Source organism: Labeo rohita, chromosome 19 (assembly GCF_022985175.1).
Source record: "Labeo rohita strain BAU-BD-2019 chromosome 19, IGBB_LRoh.1.0, whole genome shotgun sequence".
Taxonomy (NCBI): Eukaryota; Metazoa; Chordata; class Actinopteri; order Cypriniformes; family Cyprinidae; genus Labeo; species Labeo rohita.
In genome coordinates, this window is record NC_066887.1 from 5,339,964 (window position 1) to 5,357,971 (window position 18,008).

General features: G+C 38.1%; 1 protein-coding gene across 2 annotated transcripts; it reads right to left on the reverse strand.

Annotated features, from left to right (window-relative positions):
- Nucleotides 1-637: 637 nt before the first annotated feature.
- matcap2 (microtubule associated tyrosine carboxypeptidase 2) lies at nucleotides 638-17,531 on the reverse strand. Of its 2 annotated transcripts, XM_051137306.1 has the most exons (7): nucleotides 17,272-17,531; nucleotides 13,420-14,087; nucleotides 8,670-8,813; nucleotides 6,681-6,813; nucleotides 5,845-6,150; nucleotides 2,062-2,159; nucleotides 638-1,617 (listed from the first exon to the last, which is right to left on the reverse strand). In XM_051137306.1, exons 1-7 carry the CDS (start codon nucleotides 17,297-17,299, stop codon nucleotides 1,459-1,461), a joined length of 1,536 nt encoding a protein of 511 aa, XP_050993263.1. In that variant the 5' UTR covers nucleotides 17,300-17,531; the 3' UTR covers nucleotides 638-1,458. The 2 variants fall into 2 exon arrangements, with proteins under 2 accessions (XP_050993263.1, XP_050993265.1); XM_051137308.1 differs by lacking the exon at nucleotides 13,420-14,087 and having other exon boundaries at nucleotides 17,272-17,528.
- Between the last annotated feature and the right edge of the window lie 477 nt (nucleotides 17,532-18,008).

Below are 18,008 nucleotides of genomic sequence, written 5' to 3' on the forward strand. Positions count from 1 at the left end.
CTAAAATCTAATTTTATTAAGCTAGTGTTTAAACATCCACCCTGTGACACATTGCATCGTCCTGTTACATGACATAAAGATGTCATGTAACAGGGTGAAAAAATGAGCTAAAATGTGAAATATTTGGTCAGGATTATTAGGTTGAGCCTGAGCTTGACTAGTGCGTTTCTCTAATAGACAGACATTTTCGTCCTCTGGTAAGATTAAAAAAAATAATAATTTTAATTTATTTTTTTTAACAACTGCTCAGTCAAAAAATTCAGCAAACTGTAGGAAATTATTCATATGTAATGAATTGTCATGGACAATCAAGACACAACATAGAAGCTACTGTACTTCCTATGAACCAAACAACAACTATATACAAGAAATAGTAAACTATATTTAAAAAAGATCTAAAATAATTTAATTTTAATTCAATTCATCATACTTTAAAATGAACAGAGCTTGTATAAATGCATGGTATTCATTTATTTTATTAATTTAGATATACTAAGATCATGTTGAGAAGTTGTCATGGGCTATAAAACATTTTATAGGCAACTTTTAAAAAGTGCTTTTTGATCTATGGGAAAATGGCAAGAACAAAGCAAGGTCAAAGGTCATACACATCAACAATACAGTCAATGTAGAGCAGTTGTGCTAGTGAGATGTTATTCATATATTTAGCATGTGACATTTAGGACATTGGATTGGACAAGGATTTTCTGCTTCCATGAAGGACACTTTATAAACAAAGGTCAACATTTTGGCACACAGAAAACAACTCTTTTTGTAATCATCAAATGTTTGAAATTCAAATCATCTACATGTTATATCATTAAATGCATGCCATCATAAATATGAAAATGTATTTCTAAGACATACAAATAAAAATACCATAAAAATGCAGGAAATAAACAGCTTAAGGAACCTGTATGTTTGGCAATCTGTAACTGATGGTAATTTGGCCCCTCAATATCCCCTGTGTCCTGAGAACCTTTAGATGAGACTTAATGCTCTGCACTGGCTAAAAAATTGACTGGAGGAAAACAAAAAAGCTCCACAGACTGATTGTTTGCGTCTCCATCCCAAAAAGTTCTCTACTTTTTAATCCTCCCCAATTAAAATGAAGAGCTATTAAGATTTTTTGCATTGTAACATTTTGTAATTTGGTCATTTGTTTTTACATTTTGTAATGTGTAATGATTAATGACTAATGTAATATAATTAATTCTCACATTACAGTAATCAGAATGAGATTTTTTGTAAATTTACAGTAAATGAGGTACAATAATTATGAGAATCAAAGGTGGGAGACCTGAAGTGTCATTAAAATCATTTGAAAATTCACAAATATTTAATGCTTTTAAAAATAGGTTTAATTTTTAATGCAAAAAGTAATTTTGCCTTTCTTTTTTTAGTTTTTAGTGGACATGTTTTTGTTTATGAATGGTAAAGAGGTCAAAGGTCACATGTTCAGATAAGTGTGCACAGCTCCTCATCGGTTAACTGGTTGACCTCCATGATTTTATGAAGCTGATCTGTGTAGCGCGCTTGGTCCTGCAGGAAGTGAGGAATCCGCACGTGCTCCATCAGAGCCAGACCCTTTAGACGCTCCACATCCTCATATGACACCTGCAAAACACAAACACACACACACGGTTAAAAGGAGGGCTGCATGATTTGAGGAAAACATGTAAATGCCATTTTTCAGTGATTAAACTATCAAACTTTTATTTTGACGGAAAACCACAGGAAGCCCTTAAAGCTTCTTTTTTGTGCTTCACATTACAGTTACTGGAAAATGGCTGGATCATGTTTTGTTGTCAAATGCATGTTAAAGACACTCAGACTCAAAGCAAATGCGAAGGTTGAGTTCATGTTGAGCAGCAATTGCTGTGAAACGAACCGAGACGCTAAAACATGGATTATGAGCTGCTGACATGTAAATGAACACAGTGCTTTGCTTTACTGAAACATGCAGCGCATGTATTTATTTAACTGAATGTCACGATTTTCATTTCATATATTTGTGCAGTGAAAAAGTCAAATTAAGTGTGTTAAGTGTGTGTAAAGTACCTTTCCCAGGGCCATGAGCAGCTGGAAGTCAATCTTGTCTCTGTGTCTGAGGATCTTCAGGATGCCGTCTAGGTACACCTGGTCCTTACTGAAACAGCCTTAATAACAAAAATATTTCATTATTTACACACATAAACACAATGCTAATTCAGTAAGATGTCATTAAGTCTGAGAACCAGGAATAGTGATGAATCGATAAATTGCCAAGGCTGATATATTGGCCAGTAATTAGCATTTTTCAATTATCGGTACTGTTCAGTAAATATTTGTTATGGTGTTTACTTACTTTTAATTCATATTTGAAGCATTTTCTTTATTTGTGAAAAATACTAGAACAGATTTACAAAGTCAGCTAATTTCAGTATAAAATTAATTTTCAGATTTAGTAAATATTAGGTAAAATAAACAAAAATTTAATTTCAGCAATTGTTATGCATGTGTTTTTGCTATCTTTAAATTTAATAGTCTGATATCATATACAGTTCTGGAAAAAAATGAAGAGACCACTTGAAGCAATTTTTGTTTTATTCTGTAAACTAATAATGACATTTTGTTCATGATTTACTGATGACATTCCTAAATTTTAATTAAATATCTTGTCATTTAGAGCATAAAATGACAATTGGTCAAAATAAAAAAGATGCCATGTTTTCAGACGTGTTTATATTAATTAGACAACACAATACCAATGTTTTATTTTCAGATGAGTTAAGAAATCAATATTTCATAGAATAACCCTGATTTTCAGTCACAACAAATGAAAACATCTGTTATGTTGACCAATTGTCATTTTCTGGAAAAATAAATAAATACATAAATAAAATGCTAAATGACTATATTTGTATGTGTATTTTGGAAGAAACATCATCAGAACTTTATAGAATAAAACAAATATTAACATTAACATTATAATGAGGTTATAATGAGATTAATAATACAATTAAGCTCATAATCGCAGCAAGCATAATCGTTTTAAAATAGATGGCGTACACTGATTTTAATCGAAATATACAGGCATGTAAACACCTTAACCGCATTATTGCCACTCTGACCAAAGTGCGTGTGTGCTCGTGACATTATACAGGGCTCTAGACTGTGACCAAAATGGTAACTTTGCGACAATTTTTTGAGAATGTGTGAGTTAAAATACACATTTGTGCAAGTGTCACCAACAGCCAGTTTAGTTTTACTTTTTCTTTCAGTTTTCATTTTGAAAAGCTTATCTTTGCTGTTTACCTCACGCTACGCTATGGAGGCTTTCTTTTATTTATTTATTGTTATTTTTTTGATTCCTCAGTGCTTGCTAAACATTCTGTAATTTATTAGTCAGTATATAATACAGCATGTGGTGTATGCCGTGTCTTATTCGTTTTTGTTAATAAACATTATGTAAGCTAGTTTGTCATTTGTAGCCAACTGTTTTTATTGTTGTTGTGCTTTTAAATTAAGATTATCAATGAATCCATCTATTGTTTTAGTCTTTAAAAATGAAAGGTGTATAGATGTAAGCAAACAGACAATTATCTTTTTTTTGTAAAACATGACAACAAGATTGCGAATATGAAAACGAAAGTATGCGAAGCCCGACTTATAACAGCTTCCAGTTCAAAAAATTAAAACTAATACTGATGAAAAGAATGGGCTGAATATTAACCACATTCGTTACTATATAAATATAAACTATGATAAAAGTTCATCAGCATACATTGATTAATGTTGTAGCAAAAAATAAATAAATTTGGGGAGCCATGAAAACGGCTCATGTTGTTGACAAATAAATTAAAGGGGTCCTATTATGCTCTTTTACAAAGTCTTGATTTTGTTTTGGGGGTGTACTAGAACATGCTCTCATGCTTGGTGGTTTGAAAGACGCATTATTTTTAACATAATTTACATTTATTACAATACATTTCTCCCAGCCTGGCATAAATGGCTCGATTAGTTCCAGGTTTGATGAAGGCCCGCCTTCCGAAAAACGAAATGTGTTGTGATTGGTTAGCTGTCCCACTGCATTACGATTGGTGAACATCTTAGACCAGGGGTGCTCAACCCTGTTCCTGGAGATCTACCTTCCTGCAGAGTTCAGCTCCAACCCTGATCAAACACACCTGAACCAACTAATTAGGATCTGAAGGAGCACTTGATTATTACAGACAGGTGTGTTTGCAGAGTTGCAGAGTTGGAACTAAACTCTGCAGGAAGGCAGTTCTCCAGGAACAGGGTTGGGCACCCCTGGCTTACACTCTTATACATAAAGGTGCTTCACGATGCCATAGAAGAACCTTTTTTGTTTAAATGGTTCCATAAGCCTGTAACATCTGAAGAACGTTTCTGTTTCACAAAAGGTTCTTTGTGGTGAAAGAAAGTTCTTCAGATTAAAAAAAAAACGTAAGAAAGAGATGGTTCTTTGAAGAACCTTTGACTGAATGGTTGTTTGTGGAACCAAAAATAGTTTTTCTATGGCATCACTGTGAAGACCTTTTAAAGCACCTTTATTTTTAATAGTGTAGACGGTGTTTCAGTACTGCCACACCCCTTGTCAAAGAAGCAAGTTCCATGTACAAGTGTTAGCGCAAGCTAGATTAAAGTGATTCTTATGTTTTGAATATGGATATTTTTCTTACAAAAACGCATCGATTCGCGACAGGAGGCATTTAGTGACCCCCCGGAGTCATGTGAGGCACTTTTTTATTATGGATGGATGCACTTTATTGGACTTGTTTTGGACTGATGAAGAGAAACACCCGTCTATGCCGTTCTAAAGCTTGGGAGTGCCAGGATAAATTTTAATATAACTCCAATTGCATTTGTCTGAAAGAAGGAAGTCATATACACCTAGGATGCATGGAGGGTGAGTAAATAATACGCAACAGTAGTGTTGGGTCCTATCATCAGTCTGCGAGATTGTGCTAATTTATTTAATTATTTTACAAACTTAGTTTCATTGCCCAAAACCAGCTCCAGCATAAGGCTAAAAGCAGCCTAACATTATTAAAGAACATCATCACTGATCAGCCTAGCCTATTCTAGTGCAAGTTTATGCATTTTAAAAAACACTCGTGTTGTAAGTGAAGCTATCTACACTGTATGATGAATAAATCTCTTTCCACACACTGCACACGTCTGCGGTGCATTACGGCTCCGACGCGGCAACCGGAGTAGATTGCGGCTTTGGCAAGTGTTTCGACCCCCTGTACTGCACACATCTGCGGCACCTTACTGCTCTGAAGTGGCCACTGTACTAAATGCTTGTGTTTATACCCGCCGCACTGCGGCTCAAGTGACTCTCCGTACTGCATCATTAAAGTTAGGCTAATTTCCGACCTTGTCCCTACTCACCCCCCAACAATTAAAATTTCTGTAGGCAGGATTTATTTTAATGATATTCTAATGGACCGTGTTGTGACATCATTGCATGCGGAAAACAAACGCTGTAGTCCAAAGGAGCTGTTCGTTGTAGTTCTTAAAAATTGATTTTTTAAAAATGAAATATCTCCCTTTGGAGTGGACTTTGAGATTTGTAACTTTGAAGATCTTTTTTATGCCCAAACATACACACCACACACTGACTAAAACATAAAACAGCGGCCAGTAACACAAAAATAACCACATAGCGAATAATGGAAATTGCATTTAAAGGAAGAGCATTGCTCTTGGCGTAAACATCATAATGTGCTTAAGTCCTTACTCTGATTATTGGAAACAATTGTATTATTCCTGTGCATGTAAGCGTAGTCATTAAATGCATATCGGCTGACCACTAATCAGGAGATGGCGCTGTACCTGGCAGAGCCGTGTCGGTCTGTCCTCGTTTGGCTCTGACACAATAGTCCCATCGCGTGTTGGGGTCGTGGACGAATCGACCCAGGTTGTGAAACAGCTGTGAGAAGGACATGCGGCTGGCCTGGTAGACGGTGTAGTAGAGCAGGGCGGCACGCCACAGGGTGGGGTCCTTGCGGAAGAGCACGCTGTGGATGCTGGCCAGACCCTCCTCAGTGGGGTTGATGGGCCGCAGACCGTGTTTCTTCCTGCCGCCGCCGCTGCCCCACGGCTGATGACTGTTGTTGATGCCGCGGAAGTAGTGCGTACCTGAGAGAAAGATGAAGATGGGTTTACTTAATCAACCAAATCAAAACAATCCGAATTCATTAATACATATCAGAAAGATCAAACTTCATCAAAATGAATTGCTGCTATAAAATCTATTAATAATAATAGATTTTAAAATAACCAAACTTCTATTTCACAAGGCTCTCTTGTGACTACTGAACATATCTTTACCAAAACATTACAAATAGTTTCTAGGTCATGTCTTCTGAGCAGACAACAGAGAAAGTGAAGGCGAGCGAGAACACACAGCGTGGGAGTGTAATTACTGTGGCCCTGACACTGAGCTCTGATACGCTCAGGGTGTAATAGTCCCTGACAGCAGGAACACAAGCTGTTGCCGACACGGACGGCTGGTTTTCCTGGGGTGACCGTGACATGATCCAAAGTACAGAACACAAGGGAGTGAAGCTGGTGGATTGTGTAAGCCTTGAATAGGTCTCACTATCCTATTCAGCTCTCTGATATGAGGCTCAGTGGACTATCAGATGCTCAAATAGACAAACACGTACCAATTTCATGCCTCAGCATCCCCTCCAGCCACTGCTCTCTGGCAGTAGAGATGTTGATGGTGAGTGTAGGTCTGCCGTTCACCACAGTCATAGACGCTCTGGACAGGAGGTCATCAGTGAGATTAACCACAATCTGCAATGAGAGAAATTCTACATTTACATGCAAGATAATAAAAACATCAATAAACAGAGATGGGAAGTAACTAAGTACAAAAAAACTTTGTTACTGTACTTAAGTAGATTTTTCTGGTATCAGTACTTTACTTCACTATTTATTTTTCTGACTACTTTTTACTTCTACTCCTTACATTTTACACAAATATCTGTACTTTCTACTTTGTTCAGTTTTTAAACTAGGCTCATTACTTTAGTTTTAATCAGCATTTGGTGGATCACCATTCGATAACAAATCTTTAATAAATCATGGATTGGTTAGTCTTTACTGGCAATGCGATATGGCTCGTGCGCGCTCCGCGTCTCCGCCCAAACGGTTTTTATCAGAGTAATCATTGCAAGTGACTCGAGAATGGAGTGGAAGCGCCCGAGTGGATCATAGAGACATACTGACCTGTTCAGGACTTCAAGTGCAGGTCAGTTTCATCTGTAAACAGGCTGCTAAGTGTTGTAGCAGTTTAATGTTAACTAAGTAAACAAAGACAAAACTATAGCAGCAGTACTATAAACGAAACGAAACTAAATTACTATCATCACTCAAAATACTCTGTGCTAAAGGACATCATTATTATCTACTGTAAAGTCACAGTAGTAATTTAGCAATCAGATGTTATAAAACACCGTTTTGTAATACGTTTAGAGGGAGCTAGGGCAGTAACAACACAACCCTTTTGAAAATTAAATTCAAAATCCATGGTTACTATAGTTAAATCACAGTAACCACAAATGAACCATGGTTTTGCTACACTAACCATAGTCTAACCATGAGATGTGTAGTAAAGCTATGGTTGTAAATTAAAATGGATTGTAATCAATCCGCCAAAAAAAACAAAAAAAAAACATGGTTACTATACATTTACTGTAATAAACCATGGTTAATTTTGGTAAGAGAAAAATATGACTTATGATAATGCAATAACATCAGTATTAGGATTTTTCTGTAAAGATATTGTCATGATGTAATCATTATTGTACTAATTTTTACATTTAAGCAGTTTAGAAAATATAGTTCTCTATTCTATAGTTTTCTCTAAATTATTCTATAGTAGTTCTCTAAATCTATAGTATTTAAGCCATTTTAAGATAAAAACATCAACACCTGGTCATAATGTGATACTTTAAATTGAACTTAAATAAAATTGTTACTTCAAGTAGAATATAATGAGGTGGTTGTTTTGCAACAAGGTGGAGACAGTTCTGCTCATAACAGTAAATGGCTGATTGGAAAAGTGACAGGTACAAGAAGATTAGTGAAAAAGCAAACACACACGAAGTGAGATGCGGAGAAATATCATGGAAAATGAAGAAACTGAAAAAAAAAAAGGAAGTTCAAGAGAGAGCCTTTTTCTTATTTTGCACCGCTCCAGCCTAAGGTTTTAAACATTTATTTAAATGTGATACGGTTGTCCATTATTTCAGAGTTTGTTGTGGGTGTATGGGATAGCCTAGATGAGTGTGAAATTTCCCAGCCTGAAATTTTGTCCCAGTCCGGCCCTGTTCTACACTGTGGTTGTTTAGCCTTGATACATTCATTAGCTTTAAATGTAAGTTAAATGTAAGTTATTTTGTATTAATGTGTCAATATGATGTGAGGTCCAGTTATCAGCGTGACACTAAAACAAGTAGTAGTAATGGGTACTTTTTACTTAAGTACATGTCTAAGCCCATACTTCTTTACTTTAACTTAAGTAAAAAAACATGTATTTTTAAACATGAGTATCTCTACTTCTACTTGAGTTAAGGATGTGTGTACTTTTGCCATCTCTGTCAATAAATAACACTACCATCCAAAAGATCAGGGTCAGTAAGAGTCACCTCTCCCATGCATCCTTCCTTCTCCATGTATTTTTTGACATGGTACCAGATGCGGCTCTTGGTGAGGAGGTTTCCTCCTGTAGCCTGTTCAAACTTCTCATAGGAGCCGTATTTCTGCAGGGCCAACTCCATGATCCGCACAGCCTGAGATGACAGCAGACATTCAAAGATGAGACAACATTAAAAGATAAATTCAGCAAAGCAAGGCCTCACTGATGGTTTCATTGTTTTTGTTTATGCCAGGGGTCATTCTTTTAATCCTTAAATGCATGAATATTTCGTCAATCATTATTACATATTTGGACCATTAGCAACCTGGATCTATATATCCAGCATGGATGGATCTCTAACTTCTGCAATATGAAAAAACTCTTGATATTTTTAAGAACAATTATAGAAGAATAAAATAAAGCATATTTTGTTACCTTTTGAAACTTAGAAGGGTTTAATTTGAGCAGATGATTTTACCATTTCCATCATCCTCAGAGTGCACTTTCACAGTACATTCAGCATCTGGCTCATATTCACCATCTCAACCATATTCCCAAAACTATCGTTTTCAGTGACTTTAAAGTCAATATTTTGATTGCTGGCAGCTTATTCACCATAGCCACTATCAAATGACAGTGACATTTATGTTTTATTGCATACAGTAATTGCTCTGCAGCCATTCAAACCAGTACAATTTTTGCTAATGATATTCTTTGTTTTATGTCTGCGATAATTATGAGTGAAACATCACATCATTATTGTCCATAAAACAGTGCCACCTTGAGGAATAAAGGTGAATTGCATGTATTGAGTCATCAGATATGTCCACATTTTTGTGCATGAAAAATAAACTTACACTATTATACACAATACAAAATGAATCAGAAAACAGATATTCTTTTATATTTTATTATTTTTTTCTTGTTGTATAATTTATAATGAATAGATTAAGGAATAATAAGAAAGCTGATGTCAAACTTTAAAACATGAACAAGGGAGATGGTAGTGAATGACGTCCCAGGTCTTAAGGGTTAAAAACAGGTACCATTTCACTTTAAATTTTTGATTCTTATTTAAATGTTTTACTTTATAATACTTTACATTTTAAATAAGTCATGACATGAGAAATTTGCCTTGATCTTTTGGTTTCATAGCTTAAAACGTCCTCCTCATTATAAAATTATTTAATTAATCAAGCTCATCATTGCTGCTATATTGGCTACACTGGATACAGTATACAGATGTGTGTTCGCTTTCTGATACAGTCCACGTGATTGAGTCTGTCATCAATAGGACAAATGTTCGCTTTGGCATGTTTGGTTTAAACAGTTCATTTGCATCACAAATGGTAGCTGCATCTGCAGCTGCATCAGAAACGGTAAGTAAATGATTTCATAATGCTTTGTCTGGGAATTAAGTTTTTTTATCATGTTGTCAAAACAATCAATAGCGAGGGGGCGTTAATACAGTTTCCTATGCAATGACGTTAGCCAATCATAGTGGCCGATTACTAAGCCTTAAAGGACACACCCCTTAAAAACAAGAGAGGTCAGAACGAGGGCTGATAATAATTATTTCTAGCGAAACGATCGGTTTCACGAACGATTTTCATAAAAAAAAAATACAATTAAATACTTCTAATCTCAAATGCTCATCTTGTCTTGCGCCGCCTGAACTTTGTGTATTGTGGTTCAAGACAGCTAGGGTATGTCAAAGACAAACTCCAATCATATTTTCTCTCTCAACTTCAAAAATGATTTAAAAATCATCCTACATTGCTGCAGAAGTACCGACCCAGTCTGTGAACATGGAAAGAAGATCAAACACCCTTAACAAAAAAGGTAAAACAGCAATATAGGATGATTTTGAAGTTGAGGGAGAACATGAGATGGGAGTTTTTCGACATACCCTAACTGACATGAACCGGAACAAAAACAGAGTTCAGGGAGAGTACGACAAGACAAGCGTTTGACATTAGTATAGTGTATAGTATAGTATAGTTAAAAAAAAAAAAAAAAAAAAATATATATATATATATATATATATATATATATATATATAAAAAATGTATATAAATTGTAGTATTTTTATGAAAAGGGTCTTTCTAGATAAGACCCTTCTTCCTCGGCAGGGATCATTTACAACCGCATTTGGGATCATTTGAAGCCACATTTAAACTGCATTTTGGAAGTTCAAACTCAGGGCACCATATCAGTACATTATATGGAGAAAAACGCTGAGATGTTTTCCTCAAAAACATAATTTCTTTATGACTGAAGAAAGAAAGACATGAACATCTTGGATGACAATGGGGTGAGTACATTATATGTGAATCTTTGTTCTATGAGTGGACTTCTTTAATGACAGAATTTTCATTTTTGTGTGAACTATCCCTTTAACAATCTTGTGCTCAAGAACCAGAAAACTCCAAGGTTCTGATTAGAAGACGTAATGCTGATATTTTTACAAATATCAATTTTCCAATAATTAAGGTTGTAACCTAAGTGAACCTAATTTAATAAGGTTCTCTTTTGCAGAATCATACAATAGGACTGATATTTGGGGCTCTCTGTGCTTTGAGATCAACTCTGGCTGTGTAATGCAGTGGCACAGCTCAATATAATGCTCAATTGTTATGTCATGAATGTACAGACCTCAGTAAATAACTAGGCCGTAGCTGGGGCTTTGGTGCTGTGTGGATTTATGAAAACTGATTTGTGATCTGTCAGGATGCTCCTGAGGTTGATCCACAGTGAGCTCGGCACTCTTATGTAATCAATATAATGGTCTGAAATGAATCCATTTATCCTTTGCTGCAGCACACAAAGCTCTAATACAGCCCTACTATACGTTCATTTAAACATTATCCAACTCCTTGGTAAAATATAACTTGCTATGTTGTTTTTGTGGGCTTTTGCAGCCAGGGAAACTATTATGGGAACTCAGATGCCCTGTACAAAGTGCTCTCTCAGTGTCGGCTCTGTTAATAGCCAGCGGGAAACTGAATTAAATTGAATTAATGAACTCTTTAACCTTCAAAGAGGTTTATTAGTCTGATCGTGTTGTTGGCAACACATACAGCTGCAGCACGTTGCTTTGAGCTGCTGAGCCTGAGACTATAAAGCTATAAAGGTAAAGCACCTGTTTCTAACTCCAGGTTGAATGTACAGAACTTAAAAGTCAGAATGTTTATTTCAGGAGCAATTCCTATTAATCTCACTTACAGGACTGCGACCTTACAGCAGGGGTGCCAAACTCAGTTCCTAGAGGACCACGGCCCTGCTGAGTTTAGCTTCAGCCCTAATTAAACACATCTGATCCAGCTAATCAAGTTCTTTAGGATTAATTAAAAACTACAGGTATGTGTGTTGGAGGAGGGTTTGGAACTGCAGCCCACCAAGAGCTGGATTGCAGAATATGAATGAGAATAACAAATACAAAACCTTACAGAAGATGTGAACATAAAAAAGATGAGGGCAAATGAATGCTAAATGCGGCAGATCATGAGACAGAATCAAATAGAGACCTTGAGGGCAGATTTGCTGTGACTTTTGGCACACTACAGCTCTTTAACCAAGTTCAGGCCAGGTCAGCTCTCAGACAAACATGGCCGAATCCTTATGCACATTTGCTAATTCTCTTCCAAGTTCTTTTTAAAGCAATGCAGTGTGCAATAAAATGAAAATAAAACCATTATACACAATACCATTTGTTGGGTTGCATCCCAGTTTGCAAACTATTCTCCTAAATGAAGTAGCATAAATGCATCACATCACAACACATATGCTAAAAATGTCCAAATGACTATTTGGCTAATTTTTGAGTGTCCATCAGTGCATGATGTATTACCCACAACCCCTTGCACAGTGGACCAAGACAAATTTGATGGAGATTTGCTAGATGCTAATGCTAATATGCAAACGCAAGCATTCCCAAAGTTCACTGCGCACCAATGACGACAGGTTTGTATTTTTTAAAGAAAATGCTGAAATACATTTTTAAATTAAAGCTGCAAGCAGTGTTAAAAGGGCCCTCACACCCGGGCTCACCTCCACCGGGTGGCTTCAGGGAAACTGCGAATGGTGAGCAATATGCATTTAAAGAGACAAATATAGGAGGAATATGTCAAAATCATTTATATGTGCCAAACTTTCTGCTGCTAGCTGGTGGCGCTATGACTAAATATAACTGAATATTGGCATGTAGATGTCTACAAGCCAGGACTTTAATCAAACATATCAAGTTTGGTGCAGACTGAACATGGTATATTCGAGTTAGTGTAAAACATGTCATATGTTGGCCATAATATTGACATTTAGATGTCTACAGGCCAGGACTCTTACCAGACATGTTAATTCTAGTGTAGATTTGGACACTGTATGGCTGATTTATAACAACTTTCTTTTACATGGTGAAACATCGAACTTTGTTAGACCGCCACGGACACGCCCTTAAAGAAAACTCAAGATCTTCTCAATTTAACGTCACAAAGGAGCCACTGTCATCGCTCCTCCTTTTATTCTTCCAGAGCTCCTCCGTGGGACTCGAGACCGGTGAGTGGCGCAGGTGTCGCTCATTATCATTATACTCCACCGGCCTCGTTCCGTTCCCACGGCTCTCGGCCCCACCCCACTCGTCACATACATGTTTTGCTTAGTCCTCAGACCCAATTTTGAATAAGTGTATGTTTGTGACTAAATAACAGTGGATACTGAGTCAAGGTCCTTAATCTGATCTGTATGAGAGTATGGGCACTCACCTGAGTGAGGAAGCGGTCTGAAGCGGTGCTGTGTTTTGCTAGTACTTGTGGAGGCAGAGGGTTGCTGTACTCAAACTGAGGGTTGTATTTAAAGTCTGATTTGAAAAACCTGGCCTTCTCTTTCTCTACATTAGATGGCTTTATGGCAGTGAGGATGCAGAGCTTCTTGATTGAGTTCTCTCCATCACGAGCAGCAGAGAGCACTCTGGACAGCTGCGGGAGTTTGGTGCCAGTTGGGCAGCTGTTTTTGTGCCTGGGTATGGGGCAGGGGGACAGGCGGATGGCACTGCCTAGCACGGTGATGCTGTTAGTTTGCTTGGAACTGCTGGTGGAGAAACAGGAGAATACCGACTGAGCATGCCTGCTGTCTCTGCAACCAAAGGCTAGGCCACTCATCGTTAGAGGTGCAAGGGTTGGCAGGGGTCTGTCACGATGCCTTGCTGTGGAGACTCGTTTAGGGCACTTGTAGGAGGAGTGGTTAGGGCTCTCCTGAGCATCTGACTCTTTCTGCAGCAACGTGTTGTAGCTGCTGGTGGTCGTGTTAAACAGGTCCTTCAGAACGCCAGAGGATATGCGCTCCAGATGCAGCTGACTGGGGCTCAAGGGCTTCTCCATGGGGCTTAGGACACAACTCCTAGACATTTCCCTCTCTGGCCAATGGAGCCGTTCTGGAAGGAAATGGCATGAGATGGAATAATACAATAGTCTTCTCAATTCTTATTCTCTGTGCCAATGAGGTATAATACTATGGCTTAAACATTTGTTCTAGAGACCATTTTATAAAAAAACAATATACTTATGCAATATATACTTAATGATGTACTACAGTAAATTGCTGTCTTTTAGTCAAGACCAGCGCATTTCATTCAAGGCATAAGCTATGTTATGTCTGAAGTACTAGAGTACGTTATGTGTAAATAAAAACTGAGGCGAGAAAAGGGTTGTGTTCAAGACCAGAAGAGGACAACAACTGAGGTCAGAAAAAGGTTGCTTCAAGTCAAGTCCGAGACCAGAAGGAGGGTGGTGTCATGTCTTTTTTCAGACCAGAAGAGGGTCACTTTGAGTCAAGTCTGAGACCAGAAGAGGGCTGCATCCAGTTAAAGTTTGAGATTAGAATTGGGTCATGCTTGAGCCATGTTTGAGACCAGAAGAGGGCCGTGTCCAGGTCCAGTTTGAAACCAGAACTGGCCTGTGTCCAAGTTAAGTATGAGACCAGAAGAGGGTCACGCCTGAGGCAAGCTCGAGAACAAAAGAGGGCCACGTCCAGGTCAAGTTTGAGACCAGAATTAGGCCTCGTCCAAGTCAAGTTCGAGACCAGAAGAGGGTCACGCCTGAGCCAAGTTCAAGACTATAAGAGGGCCATGTCCAGGTCAGGTTTGAGACCAGAACTGGCCTTCATCCGAGTCAAGTTTGAGACCAGAAGAGGGTCACAGCCAGGCCATGTTTGAGACCAGAAGAGGACCGCGTCCAGGTCAAGTTTAAGACCAGAATTGGCCTGCATCCAAGTTAAGTTTGAGACCAAAACAGGGTTACTTTGAGTCAAGTCTGAGACCAGAAGAGAATCATGCCCGAGTTAAGTTTGAGACCAAAAGACTGTGCCGTTTTCTCAGCCAGAAGAGGATCACGCCCAGGTCAAATTGTGAGACCAGAAGAGGACCACAACTGAGATCAGAAGAAGGTTGCTTCAAGTCAAGTCTGTGATCAAAAGAGGGTTAAGTTCAAGACCACAAGAAGGTCTCTTCAAGTCTCTCCATCATGAGCAGCAGGGTGCACTCTGGACAGCTGCAGGTGTTTGGTGCCAGAACTGGCCTGTGTCCAAGTTAACTCTGAGACCAGAAGTGGGTCATACCCGGGCCAAGTTCGAGACCAAAAGAGTGCCGCATCCAGGTCAAGTTTGAGACCAGAATTAGGCTTCATCCAAGTCAAGTTCGAGACCAGATTTAAGCTTCGTCCAAGTCAAGTTTGAGACCAGAAGAGGGTCACACCTGAGCCAATTTCAAGACTATAAGAGGGCTGTGTCCAGGTCAGGTTTGAGACCAGAATTGGCCTTCATCTAGTCCCTTTTCTGGACTTAACATGACCAGAACTGTCCTGTGTCCAAGTCAAGTTTAAGACCAGAAAAAGGTCACTTTCAATCAATTCTGAGACCAGAAGAGTGTCATGTCTGAGCCAAGTTCGAGACTAGAAGAGGGCCATGTCCTGGTTAGGTTTGAGACCAGAATTGGCCTTCATCCAAGTCAAGCTCTAGATCAGAAGAGGGTCGCCACCAAGCCAAGTTTGAGACCAGAAGAGGCTGTGTCCAGGTCAAGTTTGAGACCAGAATTGGCCTGTGTCCAAGTCAAGAAAAGGGTCAAGTCTGAGACCAGAAGAGGGTCACGCCCTGGTCAAGTTCGAGACTAGAAGAGGGCCGCATCTAGGTCAAGTTTGGGACCATAATTTGAGACCAGAATTGGTCTGTGTCTAAGTCAAGTCTGAGACCAGAAGTGGGTCACGTCCGAGTCAAGTTTGAGACCAGGGGCCGGTTGCATAAACTTAGCCTCTATGTTAAGACAGTGTCTTAAGAACTAGTTTGACCAACTAACAACCTTTCTAAGCAGACTACAGGCCACAGAAGATGGTCACCTTAGAATCAAATCAGAGACCAAAAGAAGGTCACAGCCAAGCCAGGTTCGAGACCAGAACAGGGCCACATCCAGACTATAAAGGGTCTCAAGAGTCAAGTCAGAGACTGGAGTCCAAGATAAGACGAAGACAATGAAAAAATGGTCTTAAATTCCGGAGTTCGGTTGTACTACAACCTCTGTACTACTCTATTCTACCTCTATATTGAGGAGCACCTAACAACACCCTTTTGCCATGACAATATCGAAATATATTAGGACGGGATAACAGAGAGCACCAGGTGGAATTTCAAGTAAAGGAAATACTGCTAGTCTTAAACTTGAGACCAGTCCCGCCATTGTCAATTCAGTATTGCGTCCCCATTTCCCTGGAAACAAAATCTCCTTCGCCCACTTAACCTTGACTCCAACAAAACATGAGAAACAGATCCGAACAGCACAGTGAAATGCAGCACGCTGTAAGCAGCTCTTTCACTGTCTAGTGGATTGACTTCACAAACCAAGCTAATCCTATTAAAAAGCAAAACAAATACTATTGCCCATTCAGCATGACAGGTACTGTTTGACAATCATGCACTGCATTCAATGATCCTGCAAGCTTTCGTAATCCCTCTGTTCCACAAATTAAATCAACTGCTAAATGAATAAATAAACTGCAATGCATGTTACTGCATCATCTAAGGATATATATATATATATATATATATATATATATATATATATATATATATATATATATATATATACTGTATCAGTGTTACGTCAGGCAACTCTGTGGCACACAACGGCAGCACTAGTCCACGTGCCTCTGCAAAATGATCCAAGGCCTTATCATAGAGAACAGCTCTGACAGGTGCACTGAAGTAGAAGGACCACAGCCTCAGCATCACAGAGAAAACTGTCTGTCTACGTTAAGATCTTAAGGAGTTCATTCGATGTAGCATGCATAAAGTACATTTGGATACACCAAACTTGTATGCCAAAGCATTGGAGATAAAAAAAGTTAATTCAATTTACTTTCTGCAGCCATTTTTTGCCATTATTTTTAAGTAACTAGTGTCAGTAATTTTGGTGGATGTATGAAATCAGTTCCTTTTAAGTCCCTGCAATTAATTCTAAGGAGTCACGTTTTAATTAAACATCTATTTCAGTTCCCTGAAGCAGTAGGTCATCTATGCAGTCCACTGAGGAACACTATGTTGTTACATCAGCATATACTGATGAGACTCACCTGTAACTTCAATGGATTCAAGCATCATCTCGATCGCGATGTGCAGCCTCAACTTTTCACCCGTGAAGCAAATGTTTTCCTATAAAATAATAAAACCCACAAACGACAAGACAAATACTCAGTAATACGGCTGTAATATCTTGAATATGTCCAGCGCAGGGTAATGCTGTAGTTAGCAAATCTCCGCTTGTAGGATCAGAGCGGGCTCAATCTCCGACCGCACAGCTGCTTCTGCCTGGACGCTGAAGCGAGCGCATAAGAGCGTTGCCATGGTGCGCTGTCAACGTCACCTCCAAAACGTCAGTTCCGTTTCGAAGAGGCTTCGAGTCGTGAAGTTCTCGATGAGCTTTTATAATATGTTAACTGCTATTTTATTTAAGTGGTACATGTAGGTAAAACGCCCATTTAATAATACATTTCACAATACTGACCACACGGTAAATATTTGAATGCATTTAATTTACAATTAATTGTTAACATAAAACCAAATATATTAATTTAGTATGTTTAGTTAAACTGTATCTCTTAAATGTATCTGTAAATTAAAAAAATAATTACACTACTAGTCAAATGTTTTTGAACAGTAAGATGTTTAGTTTTTTTTTTTTTTTTAAAAAGTCTCTTCTGCTCACCAAGGCTGTATTTATTTGTCTACAACAAAGAGAGTAACATTTTGAAATATGTTTCCTTTTTAAAATAACTGTTTTCTATTTGAATATATTTTAAAATGTAATTTA

What these genes read in the sequence shown, in the direction of transcription:
- matcap2 (XM_051137306.1), bottom strand. Translation starts at nt 17,299, where the DNA reads ATGATGCTTGAATCCATTGAAGTTACAG. An exon ending in AGGAAGGATGCATGGGAGAG is followed by an intron (nt 6,814 to 8,669) that starts GTGACTCTTACT and finishes CTCTCATTGCAG; the next exon opens with ATTGTGGTTAATCTCACTGA. An exon ending in GACCGACACGGCTCTGCCAG is followed by an intron (nt 2,160 to 5,844) that starts GTACAGCGCCAT and finishes TTTGTTATTAAG; the next exon opens with GCTGTTTCAGTAAGGACCAG.